Raw genomic sequence first — 16,138 nt, forward strand, 5'->3', positions numbered from 1 at the left:
TTCTTTTTTTTATATTTTGTTTTCCATGTTATATAAAAAAATAAAAAAAAAATGTGCAAGATCATGGTAAAATTATAATTTCTTAAATAATTGTTTAGGCTTAACTTTTTTTATTTTCTTTCTGGAGAAAGTAATACTTTATTTTCATTTTGTCAGCTGAGGAAATTCTTACATCTCTGTACAAGAAAAAACTTAAAAAAAATATCTGATGTATTGAAACGCAACAGAAGATTACTTTATAATTACTTATGGCGACTTAAGAAAATAACATATAATTAACCTTCCTCTGTCTCTAAATACTCAAATTTTATTTATGTGTAAATATATAAATATAAAAGTATAGAAAAGAAATTAAAATTGTTATCTGATATTAATTATATCAGATAAACCATAGGAAGGTAACCGTGTAACAATATAATATCAAGTAATAATCGGATAAAAATAAAATAATTATATAAAATATTACATAATACATGAATAAAATTTGATGAGAATAAAAATATTTATAAATTTTACAAACATTAATTAAAGTTGATAAAATTAAAAATATATTTTAAAAATTATAAATAATAAATAAATATTCAAATTTCAAAATATTTCAAAATCTCTTTATATTCTTTTTCTAAGTTTTAATGAAATATTTCTTATACACTAATAAAAATTAATACCTCATTTAAGTGAAATTAAAAAAAAAACAAATATTAAATTAACATTAATTTAAAATTAGCATTAAATTTAATCTATATTAAATTGTAATAAACAATATTTGTATGATGACATTGAATTATTATATCATAAGTACATGAAATATTTTTATATAATTGAGATGATAAATTATACTTGTGAAAATCAGTTAAAAATAATAATTATATACAAAATCATCAAAATAAAATTTTATAATATAAAAATAAACAACAAAAAGTGTTAAAATAATTGTATGTGTGGATTAACAATAATTTAATACATTATTGATCCAAAGTATACACCTATGTATAATTAATTATATTAATTATATGATAAAATGAGAAGTGATGAATGATTTGAAAAAGAAAATCATATATCAAACTAATCTAACAATTGACATATAATAAAAGTTGTTTTAATAAAACAAAAAACTTTTTAAATGAAACAAAAATTAAACAAAGAGAATAAAGAAGACAAGTATTTTATATTACTTGATAAAGTGAGGATTTATACGATTGAACACTTAAAATTGAGTAAAACATTGTCACGTGAAAAATAAATAAACAAAACATAAAATAATAAATAATTAAATGTAAGACAAAAAAAATATTATAATACATCATTTAAACATAATTAAAAAAATTATATTAAGAGAGATAGTATCTTAAATATATCAATAATTTTTGTGAAAATAGAACAACTCAATCAAATATAAAATATGAAAAAAGCCATTAACATAGAGAAAAAAATATGTAAGGAAAAGAAGAAATGATTATAAAACTTAATTTTAAAGGAATAATATATATATGTTGTTTTGGTCGATTAATAAATGTTGATACATTAGTGATTTAAAGAGGACGAAAATGAGGACAAGAACGAGTATTAGGGTAAATATAGGAAGAGAGAATAAATATGTACATATTCCCTCACTTTAAAGAATATAATATTATTTATGTTCACACTCTGATAGGTCTAGTTTGTGATTCTTTTGGGGGTTTTGTCATGTAATTTGAGAGTTTTGGGGTTGTTAGATTTACTTGACAGTGATGATGTTATTTGATATGCATTTGATATTATACATTGCAAAAGGAACAAAATTTATTACAAAATTTATTTGTTTGTATTCTAGCAAATATATGTTTTGAGGCACTCTCTAATGTTTCTTTCCCGTCATCATATAAAAGAAACTTTTCATTTTGATCTTATTTATTGTGTAATCTGAAAGTTGTTGAAAATAATTTAAAAATTATACAATTTGAAAAAAAAAATGATTTTACAAATTAAAATTGACTTTTTATCGTATGGTTTGAAAGGCAAAAGTAACTTTAACGGTATAATCTGAAAGTCAATAATGGTTAAAAAAGATAACTTATGAATTATACCATTTAAAAATTATTTAACTTTCAATTTTTTAGCTTTCCGATCGGCCTTAAGTCTATTTTTACAGGAAAAAGGAATGACTTTGGAATTACAGAAGTGGGAATTTTATTTATATGGGTGCAGGAAAAAATATGTGGAGGTGCAGAAAGAAATGTCATGTTTTGAGTATAGGTCCAGTTACATTACTTGAATCCTTCTGTAACCTGTGGCCAAGTCTAGTGTTTGCTTCCCATGTTGGTTCTTTAGTTGCTGAAGGATATTCTTGCTTCTTCTAGGCCCTTTAGTAACACTGAGATATTCCTGAAAAAATGTACTGGTGTTTTTGTTCTAGTTGAGACTCAAATTTATGAGCCTTATTTTCTTCTATCAATGAGGCAAAATTCTTTGTAGAGAAAAACTAGGTCACATCAATTTTCAGAATTTATGTTCTTGTTAAATAGTAGTACGATGAAAATTTCTATTAAATTAAAATAAAAATTAATTAACAATACATAAATATATAAATGGTATAGCAGTTGTTATTGGGTCGTTATACCAATTAAATATTACGACTTATCAAAATTCAATTTAAATTTTATAATTAATTGAGAGTTGTGAATTACTTTTATATATATATATATATATATATATATATATGTTTATATATACATAACCAAAGTGAAAATATGACTAACCACATGTTTTGTAACAATCTATCTACCGCGATTGATTATTAGTTTTAAAACTGGACATATTTTCTAAGTAAATTCTTTCTTTTAAAGGATATAAAAAATTCACATAAAAATTTAGGATGAAAAATATAAATAAATTTATAAGATCAAAATGAGTCTTGGAGTAAAAATTTAATTATTTCTCTTGGGATGAGGCATGCTTCTTTAGTATCTTTTTGGTCCTCTTTATAAATTTTTAAAATTTTAGCTAAGGTAGAATAAATGCTTACTTAGTAAGCTCGGCGCATCAAAATACTTGTTTATTTGCTTTCATGTTTCCTGTATTTGATGTTTTATCTTTCAAACCTACTATAGAAAAAATTAAAAAATTAGGTATAATATATTTTTCGTGATTAAGTTAATGAAGAGAGTATAGTGTTAAAACAAAATTTATAGAAATATTTTATTAATAGATTTTAGAATTTTAAAATTTATTGATAAAATTCTTCGATAAACTAGAAGTTTAATTATCTCTATTTTTTTTTACTTACCGATCAATCAATAAAATTCGTGGATAAATTAAATTTTTGATTATTATATTTTTTTTATCAGCAAAATGGACATCAAATTTTTGCAAAATAATAAAAAAATGTTTATAAATATGTTTTTGTACTAGAAAAACTCTATTAAAACTAGAAAGTTCTTAAAACTCTTACATTTTATAAAAATTCACCCACATAAATGACAAGAGGGAAATTAGGATCTGTTTAGTTGGATTTCAGCTTTTTTATTTCTTTTTCAGAATATATTTCTTAAATAAATTTCAGAAAGAATAGAGAGAAAATGCGTTTGGTTAAAAACCTGACAACTATCCGTAAACTTGTTCACACCATAATCCATCATAAACAAAACTTCCTTATTCGTTTTACAAATTGAATCTTTTTTTTTTTATCTTTATCATTTAAAATCAAATCGGAAACTTGCTTTTAAAACACCAAACTTCATCAATCAAATTTTTAATTCTAAAAAAAAAAAAAATCTGTTTCTGAAAACAAATGTCAAATAGATTTTTATTTTTTCCTTTGAATAGCTTTACCCAACTTGACTTATTAGACCCCACGTGACTTTCAGACACCACACTAATTAAAATGGGATCAGATAGAAAGTAGGAAAATGACCTTCACTTCACCCAATAATGCATGTTTGGAACTGGATCTAGTTAGCTACGAACTTGGTCGATTTGTATGATTAAAAGATGAGCAGGGAGAGTAATTTCCCATTTGATTTTTGTGTTAATAATTTTTTAGTACCAGCTACTATAGTATGTCAATTATGTTTCTAATTATGATTAGATTGGGGCAACCTAATAAGGTGTGAAATTTTAAAGTGGGTGCAGATATTAAATGGAATCACATGGTTGGTCACACATGCACGAACAGGGTGACCAGGCTCTCCTCGATCCAAAACCTTAGGTTACTATAATTTGCACACTAATAAATTCATCTTCATGGTGATTCTTTTTACCTATCTGAACAAGAAAGTAGTACGTAGCTGAATCCAAAGGGTGTTTGAACCAAAAACATGTGCCTCTCCGAAGCATATAGAAAGAAAGATGTAAGTTCATCCATCATTTCACAGCTATCGGTAAAACGCTGCTTTGTCTTTTGGCAACCTAACAGTGACTTACAACTGTTGCATGAATGTTGAATTCAGAGGTATCTTTCAATCACATTTTGTCACCAGTTGCTAGGTTATAGACCCTCTTTCTTCCACTATCAAATACACACACCTGCAAACTGGTTTTCTATCTTCTTTTCACGTGTGTGCCTTCTAAGTGGTAACCATTATTTATGGCATGACTTTGCTGGGGATCGATTAATTCATACTCATGCATACATAAAATATAGGTTGACATATAAATGAGATATGCATGATGATGCATGCATGCATGCATGCAATGCAACCGTGTCTACACATGCATGGATATCATTCATGGAGAGGGTCAAATTCTCTTTTTGTCAAAGTTGGAATTAGTAGGTCTATAATATTATGCAGGTGTAACAAAAAATAGAAATTTATGATTAGAAGAATAAGAAGCGGTTTTACAAGTTCATGCTTTCCTCTGACAGAAGTCATGGTGCTTTGTCCCCATCTCTAGATGCTATATCCATGCCAATGTAAAAACAGAAGGGTAAGAAAAGGTAAAATGGAATATTGGAATTGCTTATACATGAACTGAGGCTGTGTTTGAGGAAACAGAGAAAGAGAATTATTTTTTACCAACAAAATTTGTTCTTTCCTTTCAACCTTCTGTTGCCTCATAAATAACACATAGGAAAGGATCCTTCATTTTTTAGTTTAATTTCTGCATGTAGAAATATAAACCTTGAATATATAAATGAAATTCATAACTGATATGACTTCGAAATCTGTTATCAAAATGAGTTTATAGATTATTAACTATGATTAAAAAATCACTGTAACAGTAAAATTTTATGCATAAAATAACAGTTTGTACATTATGAATAAAACGGGGGACCTGAACCTCGAGAGGACTTAAAATCTGCAAACCAATCATAGCATTGTTGTACACTAGGGGTCACCACCACATATCAACCCTCCAGATAGCACCCCTCTCTCTGCACCTTCAATTTTTTTTCTAAAAACCTGTTTGTGAAGAAAAAAAAACAAAGAAAGATAGCTATAGCACTCTGCAATGAGCATGACCATCACAAACTCTTGTCCTCTGATAATCTTCCTTTGCTTCACAATGCCCCCTTTTCTATTTTGTGTGCATTCAGGTACTGAAGCAAATCCCTTACTTTTTTCTTTTGTTTGTTTCTCTAATGATTATGCTTCCTGTGACCCTGAAGCTTACATAATATGATAGCAGGTGAATCGACCCAGATTTTGCATTCTTTCCAGGAAGACAGAAACGGGTCCATAACAGTGTCAGTGAAAGCAGAACATGCTGCCTCTAGAAAAATTTGGTTGCATGGTATCTTACTTTTCAACTATGATGAAAAAAAATACTTTTTTTTTTGTTCCTTTTTTATTTTTGTATTCATATTTGGAGTCCCTTATGACCGTGCCTTTGATCATGATGATGACTTTAGGTTCCTGCACAAGCAAAGACATAAGCATCTCACAAAGCACAAGTTCTACATCAGGAATACCACAGTTCATTGTGCAGATTGTTAACACGTGTGTTTCTGGATGTGCTCCCCGTGACATTCACCTCCACTGTGGTTGGTTTGCTTCTGCAAGAATAGTGAATCCAAGATTGTTCAAAAGGATCTCCTACGACGATTGCTTGGTCAATGGAGGGAACCCTTTAACCCCTAGCCAGATAATCAGAATCTCTTATTCCAATTCTTTCATGTACCCTCTTGCTTTCAAGTCTGCAAAATTTTGCTCATGAATCCAAATATAAGGTAGAATAAGTAGAAGACTTCTAGAAATGATAACCTACCAATCCATGAGTTCACCACCTTGTGGATATTAACCATTGCACTCTTTCTTTAGCTTTAGCTCTGTCATTTCTCGTATGTAAATGTATAATTTTGGTTTGTTTCTGCTATCAATGCCTAGAAACACCAATCCCTTGAAAGGGGATTTCCATTCTATTGGAAAGATGGAATTTTCAAGTAAAAAAAGAAAAGAGAAGATATTTCTGTGGCTGTAGCTGCATGTTGCATGAAGTACTCTAAAATAATTGTGGTATTATTAGTGTGTCTGTGTATTGAAGATAATCATTCTTCTTGATAAATACTTTTTTGGGTAACTTCTTCTTTATACTTTATGAACACTTCCCAAATCAATCCAAAGAAAGAAAGATTATAGTTTACTTCTCTTCAATTATAAAAAAGAATGATACTTGATTTTAAAGTTACTAAATATCTAGTCAGTTTATTTTTTTATTTTATTTATAATTCTAGGAATAAATTGCATAATTTAATTATTAAATAATTAATTTACAATTAAGAAAAACTATTAATTGATATTATGATTTTGTGTATTGTGTTATTATTTTTTGAACTTACATTTTACCGTCTTTTATTTTTAGTTTTTAAATTCTAGATTAAATAATAAATTTATTACTCATTAAATAAATTATAATATGTTTTATATTATTTATAACAACCTATCCATATGTTAATTTACGTTTATAAATAAATCACTATTTGCATATGTGAATTTTGACTTATATTCTACATGCTCTTTGTAATAAATTTTAAGACTTAGGAAGTTGTAATGCCTAATACCGTGTTTTTCACCTTCTTTGCATTCTTGAAGGTGTAAAATAAAATCGTTTTACGAGTACGGAAGATTTACATTAAAGAATTATATTTAAGGAAACAACACGATATTAATATTGTTCTATGATTATGGTATGGAACTAGAAATTAGTTTAGTTAAGAGTATAAGTAGTCTATAAGTAGAAATATTCATTATTCAAGAGCTTATTTTAAGATATAGCAGTTTTACTTTGAATATCATAGTTTACCATAAGAATTTTAGAGTAGGAAATAGTAATCATGTAATCAGAATTTTCATTAAAGTAAGTGTTTACCCATTTTTCTTTAAGTCATTTTTTTTAAGTTTTGCATACACGAATATTAGGTTGATTGCAAGTTACTCAATTGATTTCAAAATGAATGTATGTTTATTTAGAATTGTTATGGTTTGTTCATATCATTAATGTAAGTTTTTTTTTTTTTGTATAACTCTTATATTCTCTCAGAGGAAGAGTTCTTGAAGTTTTGATAGAGTCAATGAACTTAATCCATGTAAGGGAAGTTAGTTTGTTTTCTCGTAATCCTCTAGTTTAATTTATTTGGTTGTAAAAGTGACATAATCTATCTTATTTGAGAAGATTTATTTTTGTGGTTGAACTTTGAATGAGTTGGTATCAAGTTAAAGACTTTATGTGACATGAGTAGTGAATTAAGTTTGATTTATGAATAGGTTGTCAAAATTGTTTAAACTAGTATATTTGACAATTTTTTAATATTGAATGAGAAAAATATATAAATTAAATGCTAAAAGTATATTGTGATGGCATACAATGAATAATAAAAATATATCAATTTAATTAAATTGGTTCGTCGAATATTATGTCAAATTGGTTATAGGACAAACTTTATTTTATTTTAGAAACCATTTAAACAAAACTATTACATATAGGTTAAATCATTTATGGTGTAGAGTTTAGTATTTAGAGATTAGAGTTGTTTAAAACGAAAGTAATTTCATCTATATTCAAATTGAGACAAAATTTAACTTTTATATAATTGTCATAATAATATTTTTAACAAGATTAAATTTTTATTTTACATTAAAATTTATTTAAATATTTATATATGAATGATTCATAGACAAATGGTAGAATTGGTTTAAAAATAATAACTTTATAAATTGAATTGTAAAATTTTAAATAAATATATTTATTTTAAATTGTTATAAAATTGTTTTAAAATTTTATCTTTAAATTTATAAAGTTGTTTTTTTAAAGCAACTCTAACATTTATATATAAATTATAGATATATAAATATTTAATGCAAAATTTAAATAAAATTCAATGCAAAATATATATTTAAATAAATTTAATTTTATTAAAAATATCAATTATTATAAAAATACTATTGTAAAATTTATATAAAAATTAAATTTGTATAGGAATGAAATTGATTTAGTTTTAAAAAAATTTGTAACAAATTGAGACACAATAACAAATATAAAGATTATATTGAGATTTTTCACATTTGTAACACAGGACACTGTCACTGTTATATCACATCATCTCTGTCACGTGGTACAATATTAGTTTAACACGTGACAATTTGTATATATTTTTTAAATTATAAAAAGAAAAAAAAAGTAAATAAAAAAATTACATGATAAAATATGACACATAATTAACACGTGATAATTTGTATATATTTTTCAAATTATAAAAAGAAAAAAAAAGTAAATAAAAAGTCATATGATCACACATAACACATAATTAACGTGATCAATATACTAATGAAAAAAATCTAATTACAATAATTTTTTCAAAATAAATATCTAAATGAAAAAAAATATATCTACATATTTCCCAGGAAAATAGGAATGAATAGAATAATTTATTTTATATAATTGATGGATGAAATGAGTATATTGATTTACTTTAAGTTGTACTACCGATGAGGCATTCGTCTGAACTTTGTGCAGTCGATACAGTCATGGTGCAGTGTGCCTGCCTCTCTTTTAATTTACACAAGCAGAGATTTGAGATAATTTGATGTCTTTGTGTCGTGTGCCTCTTCAAGTTTACTGTGTTTGAGTTTGGTTAAGCTGAAATAATTCCCCTAAACAAAAAGGTAACAATATGAATTTCTATTGATTGTTTCTTAGAAAATCAATTTTAAATATTCTGTACTACTTTTACACAAAATAAAAATGGGGATGTAATCGAAATAGGTAGGATGTGGATAATAATTTTTCCGTTTCTTATTTGTTGGTAAATATTCGTTTCATATTTATATACATATTTATGTGGATATTCGTTATGTGGGTATTTATATATTTTTTTAATACTCACGAATGTTTACGTGTATCTACGAGTATTTATAAAAAAAAAAAATTAATATTTAACAACATATTTTAACCATAAATTCAAATAAAAACACAATGTATAATATTCATAAATTTTAAACAAAGTATAAATAACCTATTTAAATAGTGTTAATGACAATTTGCAAAGAAAATAGATTTTTTTAAAACCAATTGATAAAAATAAACAATTCAAAATTGATGTGTTAATGTTTTAATCATATTTTTTTAATCTTTTTTATATATTGGTATAAAAAATACAAATATTCATTACCTGCAAATATTTATTTATAATATTATTCTCTACTTCTTATAAGTTTTATCTACGGATATTTACGAATAACAATTTATTTTACATAATGTATGTTAGGCCAGTGGTGTTGAGAGTGAGGAGTGGTAAGACTAAACATTAGATGAGAAAATGACAACACCTAGCACTCAGCACAAAAAAGTGCTACCTCTCAAATTTCCTCATTTCTCTTCATTACCATTCAGCGATAACAGATCACAGCCCTTTTAAGTTTCAAAACAACTTTATTGAACATGGTTGGCATAAGTTTTTTTAGCCTTTTCCGTGCAATATCAAAATGTTTAAGTTTTTCTTTAAATTGTCTGCAGGAAACATAAGCGTTTTTCTTTACTCTTTAGATGCTAAGGTAACAAAACTAGTTAGACGTACGGTACGCATGTTTACATTTTGATCGCATCTCTTATTCTGGCACTAACTCTAGGCCGAGCTACGACTCATCAAATTTAGCAATTACTAAATCTGTTGGAGTGAAACAAAAAAGGTATTCCATGATACCTATTATCTCTCCTCGAATTGTGTTTCTCTGTTATGATCTATGAAGATTAAACTAATTTTTTTTATCAATTTTTGGCAAGTTTTGTAACACAGTTCTAATTTTATTTTTATGTTTAAATAGATCTTAATTTTTATTAAATTATTAACGAATAATTTTTTATTTTTTTAAAATTTTTAAATGTTCACGAACTAAATTGAATATAAAACATTAACTCTGACATATGGTATGTGATTGGATTGACATGTGGATATTTAAAAAAGTTAAAATTAAATTAAAAAAAGGTTAAAAATTTAAAAAAAAAATAGAAAAATGGGACAGTCAATGTTGATTACCATCAATGGTTTAAACGGTGCTAGTGAAAAAGAATCAAATTGAACAAAATTGATGACAAAAATTGAGATCTTTTTGAACACAAAAATAAAATTAAAATTGATTTGACAAAATTTGACAAAAATTAGGAAAAAAATATTTTAACCATTTATGAATATTTGTTACTTGACAATGGAGTAAATCTTTGTATACACGAAATAATCCTACTCCACTTGAAAGCATGAAGGAGTCATCTAATTTGCAACTCTTTTTTTTGCATGAAAATATAGTATAGTTTTGATGTTGCAGCCCACATGCAGTTTTTCCCTCAATTTGGTACCCTGCGCTAGAAGTACAGTACCTGGCCTTGCTTTGTAATTATATGTACTCTCTAGTCTTCAAGACTCGCGTTATTCATTCTTTGGATTATTGGTATGGAATCTAATTAAAAAATAAAATATTTTAACAACTAAACTTTTTATAATTTTTCTTATTGAGATGATATTTTTTAAATAATTTTAAAATGTAAATAAAAAATAAAAAAATACTTAAAAAATTTCACTCCAAATTATAAAATAAAATTATCAAAATTTAATTTTAAAAAATTATTTTTCAAGTAAAAACCTGAAAGTAGTTTTTGCGTGAAACTTAAATGTAAAAATCATATAGAATAGAGCAAAAGCTTATTTGGGCCTGAAGGGGAAAGATGATCGATTTTCTTAATCCTAGCCCATATCAAAGCAAAGACCAATAACTTGTTTTTTTTTTTGTCCACGATCCGCTTGTCCCTTCTTGTATTTGATGTTACACAATAAAATATAGTCAGCATTTTGAGAAATTGAAATTGAATTACATCAAAAATTAGTTATTACATTCACTGAAATATCGTGTGAGAAGAAAAAGGACACACTAAAATAAAGATGTTGAAAGTTGAAACTACTCATCCATGTTAGAGCTTCTTATGTCAATTATCAACCACTCTGTGAATTTATTTGAATAAAGATTTCGACTGTGCAATTTTTTCATCAACAAATAACTACCTATTTCACTAACATTTTTTTTTCATTTCTGAGAGTGTGATTTAGAATTATAATTTTACATAAAAATTCTAATTAGTTATAAAATAATTATTCAAATTTATTAGTGCGGCATAGAGTAAAATAGACAGCCAACGTAATAGTTTTTCTTTATATTAACCATTTTTACTCAATACTATATCTTTCTTTTTTTCTCTCTTTAAATATGTAATTCACGCACTATTCTTATTAGGATATTCACGGGTTTGACATCACTTAATTTATTAAAATAATATTGTGTTTGGTTAGGTTGGATTTTTGTATTTTTATAATAAATCCAATACGATCTAACACATTTTAAAGTGGGTTGGATTATTTTAAATCAATTATAAAAATTTAAAAGGTTTGTGTCAATTGAAAGTTACATTTTTTAAGTATCAAACTAATTTAAAAAATAAGATAATTTTCATAAAATTAAGTCACTGTTTTAAATGAATTAATAAATTAAATTGTACTAAATTTATAATTTGAGAAATAAAAAATATAAGACCATTTATTTATAATACAAATATAAAATATATTAAGTTAAATTTAACTTAATTTTAAATTAAATTGGATCAAGTTGAATCATCATATAACTCAAATCAACTATACCCTTAATTTTTGCACTTAGTAGGTTTTTTTTTCTCTAGACCATATCAAATTATTTCTTAAATATTCCTAAAAATACTCTTAAATACTAGTTAGACATTGATGAGAAAAAAAAGAAAGAAATAACAAATGAAAAAGTGTGGACTTATCCTTTCTCAGAGCACTATAAAACAGGAGATGAAAACAGGGTGCGGGATTATGGCTCTCAGATATTTCTGCACTACAAATATTTCGACCAGATATCATGATGTTTCTGATAAAACTCTTGTTCCATCTTCTTTTTCTGTGACAAACTCACGCATGCACAGTTCCACCCCAGAGACAAACACCAAGAACAAGTCTACTGCTGAAAACTTGAAGAGCCTGGTCAACACTCTCGTGCTTCCTTCCATTTCATCTTCTCCACTTCACTCTCTCCACAAAGGTAACTGGGTCAAGCTCATTTGTGGTGCAAGCTTTGAGGTATGTAATTTGTTTTTCACTTAGAAAGAGTTTCTCACACTTGCAATGACACACTCTTTCTCCATACATAGGATGTTGTTGATATCAGAAATCTCAGCCTGGTTTACACTCTTGCTGGAGGTAAGATCTTTTGTTTAGGGTTAGAGTAATATAGCAGACAATATAGTCATTCATGATAATCAGCATGCTGTGTGGCTTTTTTTTCTCTTTTGGACAATTGAAGCTTTTTTTTTTTTTTTCCATGAGTATAAATCCTTGAAGTGGATTCAGCTCAGCCAAAATTATGGCTTTTGGATTTTCATTGTGGACAAAATTTAAATTCAATTCTTTATGTGGTCTCGGTGTTATTCTAACCAGAATTAGAGTTTCATTTCATCTTTTATTACACGAAGTAGCGAGGTTAACATTAATCTATGAGTGGAGAATAACACCAAAAGTGTTTAAGGAAGGATTTGCATTCATCTAATATCTTCCCTCTCATTGTTTAAGTTATGCAAACTTGATCTTATTATTAACTCTTAGGAATGTCGAGTGATCTAAAGTGGATTAAATGGTTGCAGTTGACTGCATTGACTGTGCTGCTGATGCATCAGTTGTTAGTGCCGTGAATGAAGGAATTGAAGCTGCAAGAGATATCGTGTGCCTTAGAAGGCCGTGGGTGATGATCAGTGTCAATGATGATAAAGATCTTCATTTTCGAAAGGCCGGTAAGTTTTAATTGGGTGCCACTACAAAAGCTTCATCATCTTTTATTATCATGGTACTAAAAAAAATCTCAAATGACAAAGATTCAATATGAAGCATCAGGTTTTAGAGCTAATAATATATTACTCACATATGAATGTTCGTGTCTTCTGAACAGAATTTGACCCAGAGGACTGTCCAGCAGACTGTTCACGGCCTTGTGAAAATGTGTGCCCTGCTAGTGCAATATCATTCCGTGGGAAATCTTCGGGAATTTCATATAATACTGAAGCACCAAGTGTACTGAAGGTTTTAACTTGCTTTTACAAACTTTTTCAGAACATAAGCTATGTTCTTAAAATTAAAAGTTTTAATGTTTAATTGACTATAACCCGCAGGATGGAGTCATAACAGAACGCTGCTATGGCTGTGGTCGCTGTCTTCCAGTTTGCCCCTATGATAAAATAAGTGAGAAATTTTCCAGTTCCCTCTGTGATTATATGTTCTTTAACTCGTAATGTTTAGTTACTGTCTCAATGATATTATTTGATTTTCAATTATATAGATCTTTTGTTGGGAATTCAAGTGTGAATCTAAAACTCACATTAAATAAAAATGAGAAAGTTTAATACCATATAAGGATGAAGTCCCAGCCCATTACCTTAATGGTTTTGGGTTAAGAGGTGGTTGTCAATTCTTTATATGTGAGTTGGGTTTATGCTTCATTGGTGTTATATTTTTCCGGTGATCCTCTATCGAAAGACCTAATAATTGATATCAGAGTCAAAGTTACGAGTTTGATTACTGGTAGACAATTGTTAAGAGAGAGATTGTTATACTTTTAAGTAAAAAGAGTTGTGTCTTGACTAATAATTATAATCTTTGGCACAGTGGTAATTGTTTGATCCTAACACTTTTTACACTGATGTAGGAGAGGTAACATATGTAAGAGATGCTATTACAACTGCTGATCTAATCCTGAGAGATGACGTTGATGCTATGGAGATACATACAAGTGGAAGGTAATATACAAATTGATTATATCAAAATAACACAAGGATATTTCTAGAATTTTGTCAACCACTTCAAGTAAAAAAGGCATAATTTTCAATTTCCATATTCATGAAATGCCTTCACCAAGCCTTCTGTGCTTTCTTTCTCTTTTCATGATGAGATACACTATTTCTTTGACGTTTTTGTTTGAATCCATTTCCTTTATGACCTTTGATCCTTCTATAGACAGAGTACTTTGTTCAAACAACTCTGGAGTGCTCTGGGAGATTCAGTACAAAATTTGAAGCTTATAGCTGTAAGTGGTGCTCCTATCTGTTCTAATATTTAAGGGATAGAAATAAATTTTCAATAAACAATTAATTTACTACTGAAATGATCCAGGTTAGCTTACCTAATGGTGGTGATTCAACAATATCCTCCATGAACTATATGTTCTCCATCATGAAACCCAATCTTCAAAGCTTCAACTTATGGCAGGTGTGCCTTTGAACATTCTCAAATTTTATTATGAGCCAAATTTTTTTCCCATATTTTTGTTAACAAGTTCATATTTGTCTTTCATAAACACAAGTTAGATGGTCGTCCTATGAGTGGAGATATCGGGAGAGGAGCAACAAAGGAATCAATCGCCTTTGCTGTTCAACTAGCTAAAGCAAAAGAAAGACCTCCTGGTTTGTACTTATAACTCATTTTATGGTCCTGGAAAACCTTCAAGGTTTACATCTATTCTAGATTCTGTTAATGTTAGTGACACTTAACATGGTAGGTTTTCTTCAACTTGCTGGTGGAACCAATGCTCACACAATTGAAGGGTTGAAAAAAGAGGGACTCTTTCAAACAACTATCAGTGGTAGTGTCCTCATTTTGTTAGTTTTTATCTCTTTTTCTCCACTTCATTATAACTATACCTTGCCTTTGGTTAACTTTTCCTAGAATATTTGCATGGTGATGAATCAGCAATAAACTCATCTGATTCACCACATGCTTTGATTGGTGGCATAGCATACGGTGGCTACGCACGAAAGGTGAATTATTTATTGTATGTGGTTTGTTAGATGTACGTAGATGTTAGTTGCATTTGTATACCTGTGCATTAACCAACACTGCTATAAGATTTTTTATATTACCCCTACCTAATGATGACAATAAGAATTTGCTGGCTTATAGTTATGTGACTCTGTTCTGGCATACCAATTTGTGAAATCTTACGATGTACATTTTGGTTCAGATTGTTGGTAGAGTATTGAGATCAATGCAATCAGAACATGGTGGAGCTGCTTCAATTGAGGATCATTCTGAGTATCTCTTTATGGCTCTTAAGGAAGCACTTGCTTTGGTGGGGCCTGTTAAATGTCTATGATCGATGGCAACTTCACAATCACCCTTCATAGCTGTTTTTGAAAGTGTAGTGTATACCAAAGAAGAATAGAAACTTGTTAAAAAGTAATAAACTATTCTCAAATATAAATTTTAATTTACATTTCTAATCATACAGCACTAATACACTCGATACTTTACTAATAGAAAAAAAGTTTAATCACAACTGATATAAAAAGTCATTTAAAAAAACATTTATTTTTTTCCTACTTGTAAGTTGTATCTCTTTAATTTTCTCTTTCTAAATGATTTTCTCAATACACGATATAAAAAATATATATGGAAAAAAATTATCTTATAACTTTTGAAATGACAATAAAAAACAATAACAACAATCTTAAAAAAGATAAAAAATATTAGTTCGATTACTAAATTTTGGTAATTTTTTTTTATAATATGAGGTGATATTTTTTAAATGATTTTAAAATATTAAAAATGAAAAAATAAAAAAATAGAAAATCATTTAAAAAATATCACTTAGAAAAAGTTATTAAAATTTAATAGTAA

General features: G+C 27.5%; 2 protein-coding genes across 5 annotated transcripts; both read left to right on the forward strand.

Moving 5' to 3' along the window:
• The first annotated feature begins 5,376 nt into the window (after positions 1–5,376).
• LOC114189192 (TPD1 protein homolog 1-like) lies at positions 5,377–6,338 on the forward strand. 2 transcript variants are annotated; one of them, XM_028077901.2, is made up of 3 exons: positions 5,377–5,515; positions 5,608–5,712; positions 5,831–6,338. In XM_028077901.2, the coding sequence occupies exons 1-3, from the start codon at positions 5,431–5,433 to the stop codon at positions 6,133–6,135; spliced, it is 495 nt and encodes a 164-aa protein (XP_027933702.1). In that variant the 5' UTR covers positions 5,377–5,430; the 3' UTR covers positions 6,136–6,338. The 2 variants fall into 2 exon arrangements, with proteins under 2 accessions (XP_027933702.1, XP_085530299.1); XM_085674173.1 differs by having other exon boundaries at positions 5,382–5,515; positions 5,605–5,712.
• A 5,885-nt stretch (positions 6,339–12,223) lies between these two features.
• Positions 12,224–15,744, forward strand: LOC114187149 (uncharacterized). Of its 3 annotated transcripts, none has more exons than XM_028075294.2 (12): positions 12,224–12,556; positions 12,628–12,676; positions 13,117–13,263; positions 13,419–13,549; positions 13,639–13,708; positions 14,172–14,262; positions 14,480–14,549; positions 14,636–14,731; positions 14,826–14,925; positions 15,021–15,104; positions 15,188–15,279; positions 15,483–15,744. In XM_028075294.2, exons 1-12 carry the CDS (start codon positions 12,224–12,226, stop codon positions 15,612–15,614), a joined length of 1,395 nt encoding a protein of 464 aa, XP_027931095.2. In that variant the 3' UTR covers positions 15,615–15,744. The 3 variants fall into 3 exon arrangements, with proteins under 3 accessions (XP_027931095.2, XP_085530580.1, XP_085530581.1); XM_085674454.1 differs by having other exon boundaries at positions 15,212–15,279; XM_085674455.1 differs by lacking the exon at positions 15,188–15,279.
• The last annotated feature ends 394 nt before the right edge of the window (positions 15,745–16,138 follow it).

This window comes from Vigna unguiculata, chromosome 6 (genome assembly GCF_037176805.1).
Source record: "Vigna unguiculata cultivar grain cowpea cultivar isolate G323 ecotype 2 chromosome 6, ASM3717680v1, whole genome shotgun sequence".
Lineage (NCBI taxonomy): Eukaryota > Viridiplantae > Streptophyta > Magnoliopsida > Fabales > Fabaceae > Vigna > Vigna unguiculata.

Bases quoted from the DNA above. Each gene is read 5' to 3' on its own strand.
- LOC114189192 (XM_085674173.1), top strand. From the start codon at position 5,431: ATGAGCATGACCATCACAAACTCTTGTCCTCTGATAATCTTCCTTTGC. The intron at 5,516-5,604 runs GTACTGAAGCAA...ATAATATGATAG, and splicing joins TCTATTTTGTGTGCATTCAG to CAGGTGAATCGACCCAGATT. The intron at 5,713-5,830 runs GTATCTTACTTT...TGATGACTTTAG, and splicing joins TAGAAAAATTTGGTTGCATG to GTTCCTGCACAAGCAAAGAC.
- LOC114187149 (XM_028075294.2), top strand. From the start codon at position 12,224: ATGAAAAAGTGTGGACTTATCCTTTCTCAGAGCACTATAAAACAGGAG. The intron at 13,709-14,171 runs GTGAGAAATTTT...ACACTGATGTAG, and splicing joins TTGCCCCTATGATAAAATAA to GAGAGGTAACATATGTAAGA. The intron at 15,105-15,187 runs GTAGTGTCCTCA...AACTTTTCCTAG, and splicing joins CTTTCAAACAACTATCAGTG to AATATTTGCATGGTGATGAA.